The sequence below is a fragment of the Symsagittifera roscoffensis genome, chromosome 6 (genome assembly GCF_963678635.1).
Source record: "Symsagittifera roscoffensis chromosome 6, txSymRosc1.1, whole genome shotgun sequence".
In the NCBI taxonomy this organism is placed as follows: domain Eukaryota; kingdom Metazoa; phylum Xenacoelomorpha; order Acoela; family Convolutidae; genus Symsagittifera; species Symsagittifera roscoffensis.
In genome coordinates, this window is record NC_087067.1 from 59,768,663 (window position 1) to 59,777,286 (window position 8,624).

The window sequence follows — 8,624 nt, forward strand, 5'->3', positions numbered from 1 at the left end:
AAACCCACAATCTTAAATTTGGGAGAGTAATTTTTGAGAAAAGTCAAAAAGATTCAAAAATAGTCAAAAACTCAAATTTTTGTCTATCCCGAGGGCCACAACTTTTACTGTTAAAAAATTTGGGCGAATCCGCTTATGCAGGGGAACTTTGCACAATTCGTCCTGTCCATTGAAACCAAAATCTCAGATTTGGAAGAGCAGTTTTCGAGAAAGACTATAGGCATGGGGCTTAACCAAAAAACAAACTACGCCATTAATCAAGTAATGAAGGGAGTAGGCGGTCTTTCCATTGCTACCTTTTTAAAAAAAAAATCAGTAGTGTAGTTTTTGAGAAAAAACTTTTTTTGCAAAAAGCGAAAAACTGTGCCCAACTTCTCAAAAAATCAGTTATAAAAGCAAATCCAAGTTTCAAAACAGGAATTCTAGGCAAACAAGCTCTTTCCATTCGATCTTTCCATTGCTAAGTTTTTTTTAAAAATGTACGGTAGTTTTGAAAAAAAAAACTTTTTTTTTGCAAAAAGCGAAAAATTGTTCCCGAACGTCCTAAAAAATCAGTTATAAAAACCAAATCCCATACACTTCATAATACTTCTTTTTATCAAACAGGAATTAAAAGCAAACAAGCCAGGCAAGACGTACTGAAAAAGCAAGGTCATGTCGATGAGCGAACGCTTGACCCTCCTTACGAAACAAAACTTACGAGCTCAACTTACGAAGCAGAGACAAAGCCGACAACCTTTGAGCAGACACCAGTTGAGCCGAAAATTTTTTTTTTTTAATTTAAAAAAACCCAAAAAAAAATTCAACTGACCCCTGAAACTGTGATGAACAACCCAAGAAACAACCACGATACTTGCTTACAGCACAGAAATCCATTATATGGCACCTAAGCCGTAAAAACTTGAGTAGACAAACGAATGTCCGACAATTCAACTTTTACCGAAGTTTTTTTCAAAGGTCATGTCGGGACTCGAACCCTTTACCTTAGGGTCCAAAAGCAAATGCGTTACCTCCAGGCTTAAGTGAAAAGGAACCTGGAAGTTGTTAAGGTTCAATAATGAAGCAAGATCATTTATTGTAAGAAAAGTTGTTTACGGGAAAAAAGTTAAGTTCCGGATTACAAGACAAGTGTAAAACAAAAACAATTTCAACGCAAGCGTTTTCTTGTATCAAATATTCTCCTCTGCTTTTTTAAGCTTGACATTACAGCCTTTACCAAATTTTTCGCAATTTTTTTGTGATTATTTCATGTGCAAAATGAATGCAAATTTATTTCCAACTCAAAACGAGCAGTTTCAGTTTAAATAAATTCGCTGCCCAAAAAAGTATTTACAACAATTGGTTTTAATTAAACAACTATTTTTCAAATTTCGTTACATTTGGTAGTCAAAACTTATTTTGGATTTTTTTCTGTCTTGTTTTTCCTCGCTTTATATTCCAAATTGTACAAAAAAAATTTTTCAACGAAGAAAAACAAGTCTAATGTCACGACAAGTTACAAAGCATAACAAATTAACCAACACTTGAATGAAACTTCTGAGAAATTTTTTCAGCATTTGTATAGCTAACCTTTTTCATTATAGCTGTTATCATTGAAAGGGTACATCGTGCCACCTTGGGCTAACCGCAAGTGATCACAAACATGCGCCGGAACCTGAGCATGTCCAGCTACATGAGGGTTATTTGTGTATTGCTGCTGCTGAGGTCCCGACACTACGAAACTTTCTTGGGTCGACTGGACCACGTCTGGAATTTGGGATTATTGCAACATCTGGTTGTTTGCTTTTCGTTGACAGTTGTAATTATCCACTTGACATGGAATCATGTTTGTTTTCTGGGTCGCAACGTTCAGGGACATTGGGTTTTGCTGGGCAGGGGGAACCATATTTGGAAGTGCCTGGGTAGGCACTCTGGGTTGTATTTCAGATCCGTAGATTAACTCATTAGTATCGGTTAGTGAATCGGTTATTGAAGGTGAGTACTCGAGTAACAGACGGACAATTTGGGTGTTTCCAGCCTTAGTTGCTTCTATGAGTGCGTTGGACCCGTCTTTGAGGCGCACTGAGGGGTCAGCTCCGTGCTCTAGCAGTAGTTCGACTACATTCTTGTGGTCTCCTGAGCAAGCTAATGACAGTGGTGTGTGGTCTTCCTTTTGACTCAGTCAGTTGACGTCGGCACCTAGTGAACAAGCAATAAATTTATTCGCTATATGTTTTAGCGTACCCTTCATTGAAGATGAGTTTTTTACAACCTTTTCTATTTCCTGAGCTCTGTCAAAACCCCAGAATGGTCGAACTTATTAATAATTTTGTCTGCCAATTAGCCTGAAATAGCCAACCATGTCGCTTCTAAAAGTCAATTGCTGGAAAAATAGCACTGAACAATTATTAGAACTTTGCTATCGCCAGTCCTATGAAATTTCCACAATGAAATTTAAAGTAAGGATTGCATGGTTCAGTATGAATGAGAACTCCTTTAAAATTGATAAGTAAGAATTACCTCTGCTGACTAGAAACTGCACAGTGCACACGTGTCCAGCTCTTGCTGCCTTCATAAGAGGAGTTCTTCCTCCCTCGCTTTCAAGTTCCAACCTAGCTCCAAAATTCAACAGGAGCTCTGCAACCTCATTGTGTCCGTTTTCACATGCAAACGACAACGCCGTATCTCCCCACTTTTGATTAGAAGCGTCACCAAGTCGACGTGACCTTGATGTGCTGATTCCATCAACGTCGGCACCCGCAGTTCCAAGGAGGAATTTGGCGATATTGATGAATCCGTTGTAGCATGCCAACGTCAAGGCTGTTTCTTGTGTTTCCTCGGTTTGAGCAAAAACATTTGCACCTAAAAGTCAAATCAAAATTAGTCATGTCTATATGATTGATTGATAGATATAAATAGTCTTTTAGCTATGGATCCATCAGTCAAAAGACTACATATGTATCCTTATTCGTTAAGAACACCAAAAAACATACCACAATTGACTAGAAGCATGACCATCGCCTCATGGCCCTCCCTGGCCGCTTCCATCAACGGTGAATACCCTTCATCGTTCACTTCTTCCAAAGAAGCCCCCTTCTCAATTAACAAATTTGCCAGCTGCAGATGCCCCCCACAAGCTGTCAAGGTCAGAGGAACTCGAAAGTCTCTGTCGGCATATTGACCTTGGCGCCGTGATCAATCAGCAACTTTGCTACGTCATAATGACCGTTCCATCAGGGCTGTATGCATTTCCTCCGTTTGATGGTCTTGGTCTGCTCCTTCTTCCAGCAGAAACTTGACCATTTCATAATGAACTTTGTAGCACGCTAAGGTTAGTGCACCTTCCTTAAACCCACTGGAGTATGCATTGATTCCGGCACCCCTTTCCAGGAGTATCCTGGCTATGTCTACCAGGCCATTGCTGGCTGCCTCCATGAGAGGGGTGTGCCCGTTTTCGTTTTGATCTTCGATTCCAGCTCCCCGCTCCAAAAGCTCTTTGACAATACTGACATGCCCATTGGCGCATGCACAGTGCAAAGGTGTGTTGCCTAAACCAGGCTCCTTTTCCACCAAACATTATTTGAGGAAAACGAAACTTGTGCAGAAAAGGGACAAGAATTCCGTAGTACCGGAAGAAAAATCAATTGTCCAGTACCAAAAAATAGCAGGCCAGTCATTTTTTTTCATCAATTTTTTGCGTGGAAGAAGCTCCGCTGAACCTCCATAGCGGTTCCTACACAAAAAAAAAGGTCATCGCAAGTTTGCCAGGCAAAATTTTTCCACAAACTAGAATGATAAATGAATAATTATATTTGGAATGGGACCAATGTTTAATATTGGTAGTAATCAATATTGGTTCAAATGGGACATCAGTGTTTAGCACGAAAATCACATTTCGAAAAGATTTAAAAAACTATTGAAAAAGACTTAATCAGATTTACCGTTTTCGCTTTGGGCGTTTATATTTGCGTTTATAATTAGAACCTTGGCGCAGTCTTCGTGCCCATTGACAACGGAATCCATCAAAGGAGTCAAGTCATTTTTGGGACCCCGTTCATCGACTGAGTCTCGGTTCTTGGCAAACATCACTTGAACAAGATCCAAGTAACCATTTGCACTCGCCAGCGAGAGCAAACATTTGCCTTCCTCGGTTATTTGGGTAAGGTCTTTGCCTTCAGCCATGAGTTTTTTCATGCAAGCGTCTGAGGGAATCGAGTCCATGGTTGACATTGAAGAATTCCTATAATTTTGAATTACATTTAATAATTCTGGATAAACCAGCGACACCGTTTGATGTTAGTACCTTTGACCTTCGCGCTCTAATTGCAAATCAAAAATGGCAAATCATAAGGCCCAATAATTTTAAACCAATTTTCAGATGTAGCAAAAACTGAACTTACTCGTTTGGAAGTTCATCGCTCCCAATTGAATAGGTGTCGTCGTCACTCCCAACTTCTTCTTCTGCAAAATCAAAAATAGGATGCATATATTATATTAATTCATATTGAATATTTATTCGATTTTCACCTGCTGCTGGGTGACTGCTAGGGTTGCGAGGTGTTGATAATAAATTTTCCATTTGAGAATCAAAATTTGCAAGAACACGATCTTTGAATTTCTCTCAGAGTCCTTTAGGAATACCTTACACTAATCAAAAAGCATTCAGTTCATAACCAACTTCTAGCAGAACTTAGTTTGTCTAAATTACTACGGCTTTCGTTGCTGCTGCTTTTTACCTGCTGCTCTCAAAAGTGCCTTTTTTGTAGATTAGGCATCATCTAGGTTAGCTATTTTAGAATCTTCTGCCATAAAATACCTGAAACAACAACCAGCCATTTTTGTAAAGTCTGCGATGTTTCTATATGACTTCAGGCGGAAAGGGGTGTGTTATTAGTAAAGAGTCAACGAAAGCGTCAAGTAATGCCTCTGTCAAGGCAGTCGGACACTTACAATTAGTTAGAAAGAGAAGGACTGGAAATTAATTTTTTTGGCAAAAAAGCTATTTTTGCACATATTAATTAGACTTATTTTCCGAAATATCATTTTGTTGAACAAATTCATCTTAATAGAGCAGAGGCCTCAAATGAAGCAAAAGTACGTTGTTGTTGTTGTTGTTGTTGTTGTTGTTGTTGTTGTTGTTGTTGTTGTTGTTGTTGTTGTTGTTGTTGTTGTTGTTGTTGTTGTTGTTGTTGTTGAGGTTGTTGTTGTTGTTGTTGTTGTTGTTGTTGTTGTTGTTGTTGTTGTTGTAGATTTCCAGGATTTCCCCTGGAACTCGCTTAGCACTTCTCCAAGTGTTGCTACTTTTTTTCCACTCGCAAGCGGTAAGATCATTTTTAATGCATAGACAAAAAAGAAAACTTAATTCAAAATATACTGGGCGGAATTTAAAATGCACTACGTATATTCTATCTTATGTTTCTTTTTCTTGTCAAGCTAAATCAGAAGTTCAGATATTATCATGATAACCGAATTTACTGCACTAATCTGACATCAGTTCACCTAGTCGAAAAATCATTGGAATGTCATACATTAGGGAAAGTAAAAATTAACACGAGTTAATTGAAGATAGTAGATGGCTGTAGTTATAAATTTTTTAAAAGGTCAAGTGAAATGGGTCCTTCAGTCATGCGACGGTCCGTGAACAGGTTGGATTGGGCCACACCAAAAAACATCGGCAAAACTTTATGCTGAAATGAAATCGATTTAAAAGCATCCAGATAATTCTCAGTTGAAATCTAACCTCCACGATTATAACACTGAGGTATTGTCTATGTTGAATGTATTTTTAAGTTTTTTGCATCCCTTGAGGCAGAGAGTTGCACTCCTAAGAATTGCAAAACTTACTTTAGTTCCTATAAAGTTTATTGTTGTAACAACTGCCCAGACATTGCACATTGACGGAGTTGTAACATTCGCCCGGATAAACTCATTAAATAGTGTTTTTCATGTTGAACGTCTGTAATCTTGTGTGGAAGGGCCTCAAAGGAGGGATTTTAGAGACAAGATTCTGAATGTCTTTTGCAAGTAGAACACAAAATAGCAAACGATCCAGATACCATATCTACAAGACTTCTCCAACCAGACAACTCCTAATTGCTGATTCCCAGGCCATACATCTTCGAGCAGGAAACTTGAACGTCTTGTCACTACCCAGTGCCAGTGTAAGCCACTTTTACAATTATCTGCCTCCTCATAATCTGTTCGACCTCGTCATTCTTTTTGTCGGAGGAAATGATCTGTTTAACTACACGCGACCGACTTCAAACCCAGCTACCCAATTAGCCGACGACATTGTTGACTTAGCAATATTCCTTTGTGAATGAGCTTCCAACGTATTCGTCATCGGTGTACCGGAGCGTGACGAAAACAAAACAAGATCAAAATCGGTTAACGATCTTCTTCTCGCCAAAGCCGAAAGGAAATCTAACACGAAGGTCGAGGTCAAGTGGAAATTCAGAAACGTTGCGAATTTTATTACGGGTAACAGATATTTTACGAACGATCACTACCATCTAAACAAAGACGCTCTGAACAACCTGAAAAATCTCATCAAGGTGAAAAATCTGTATCAGAAATACTCGAAGCATTTGAAGGACAACGGACACTTTACTCAACAAGAGTGCCCCACCAACAACTGTCAGTGCACCTGCAGAAACTGGTAGCTCAAGTATACATCAATCTTTTTTTTTTGTATCCTTATCTTAACGTGTCCGTTACAGACTAACTTAATCTACCAAAGGTCCCTTCAGGGGCTCACAGGTAGAATTTGTTAGTTCTCCTCTAGTTTCTCCTCTAGTTAGTTCTCCTCCCAATCGAACTCATTCAAGTGAAATGACGCATGTTAACTGCGCTACGTGCTACAGGAAAGTTGAAAATGACATCAAATTCGTTTGTTGCATTTGTAATAAAACACTTCATTTAACAACAGGGTGTACTGAGTTTGAAAAGAATACGATAGAAGTTCTCATAAAACTTAACGACAATCTTATATACATCTGCAATAGTTGCGAACCAAACAAACAAGATTTTTTTGTCAAATTTGGAATCAAAGTTGGAAACAAAAATAGACGAAAATATGAAAAAGTTTCAAAACGAAACAAAAAATCAAAGGAAAAAACTTCAGGACCAAATGAAAACCCTAACCGATAAAACTGAAAAGTCAAAAAACATCATTACAAATGTTCAATTGGAAGTCAAAAACGTGAAAAAAAAATACCCAAACATACAAACAATCCTTAGGAAATGTGAATCTTGGAAAATCAGTTTCAATTCCCGAAAAAACTACGCTAGGAGTATCTATACGAGGTAGACCAGAATCAAGCTCAAGCTCGGCTGATGATAGATTACATGCTGATTTAGCCGAAGTAGAAAAGTTTCTTGAACATCTCAACGTCGAAGATAAAAAACTTACTGAGGCGCAAAGACTCGGTAATTATGACGCAATTAAACAACAACCAAGAGCACTCCTGGTAAATACTGAAAACCCAATCAGCCGCGACCTTATACTGAGGTCTGCACACACGCTTAAAGATTACCTTCCCTATCAAAAACCCGTCTATGTAAATCCTGAACTAAATAGTACGGATACCAAAAAGCAAAACGAATGCCTGAGTTAATCGAGAGTGATGAAAATCAAACAACCTCGAAAGATATTCGTGTAAAAAATCTCATAATTGAGATAATGGAAAACAATAAGTAGATACCATTAGAAAAAAGCACTTACGGCAATGAGACAAGTGACTCAGAAACCGGAAAATGTCTAGCAACAATCTCAATTTTGACTTTTAATAATCGAAGCTTAGTAGATATAAACAGAAGAACAAAGTTTTCAAATACTCTAAATACACACGATTACGACATTTTATGCTTAACAGATTTTTGGTTAACTTGTGTTATCCCATCACCAGCCCTTTTCCTAAACAGTTCTCAGGTATATAGAAAAGATCGAATGACAGATGATGATTGTAAAACAAAAGATGGTGAGTGTTAATTGCAATCAAAAACGACATTCTTCACGATCATCTCCCATTACAAAATGAACATTCCGATTTTATACCCATCAAAATTAAACCTAAAAAAGACAGCGCAGTTTTGCTTTGTTGCATATACAATGCTCCGTACCCAAGTGTCTACCAATGGGAAATTAAGGATTTGAAAACCTTATTAGAAAATATTCAGCTTAAGGCAAAGGAGTGTCAATGTAATCTGATCATTTTAACAGGTGACTTAAATCTATCAGAAACGAACTGGTTAACTATGTCATCAAATCTTGATTACGAAAACAAATAATTGATGCACTTGTAGAAAAATGCACGATTGATCAGTTAGACGTCGTCCTAGCCAATAATCCAGATTACATGATCAACTGCGAATATGATAATATTTTACAGATTGATCTTATGCAAAACGACAAAAGTTTTTCCGACCATAAACCAATTGTTACAACCATCGACCTCGAAAAGGATGAAACGCAATTTGCAGTAACTGATATAAATTACGCTTTTAACAAGGCTGACTGGGACGAACTTATTAAAAGTGTCCTCCAGGAATCCTTTCAACCGTATTGCTATAGTAATGTAGATGAATTGTTAAAGGAATGGTACGAATGGTTGTGTAAGAAAAGAGATAAACACATACCAAAAATT

At 37.9% G+C, this 8,624-nt stretch overlaps 1 protein-coding gene across 1 annotated transcript; it reads right to left on the bottom strand.

The window, feature by feature from the left end:
- Window positions 1-1,759: 1,759 nt before the first annotated feature.
- Window positions 1,760-4,619, bottom strand: LOC134848852 (ankyrin repeat domain-containing protein 17-like). Its single transcript, XM_063866362.1, is given in 8 exon segments — window positions 1,760-2,178; window positions 2,500-2,841; window positions 2,973-3,134; window positions 3,137-3,207; window positions 3,209-3,527; window positions 3,921-4,219; window positions 4,380-4,440; window positions 4,507-4,619. Coding segments are annotated over 8 exon segments (1,725 nt in total). The 5' UTR covers window positions 4,559-4,619.
- Window positions 4,620-8,624: the final 4,005 nt, after the last annotated feature.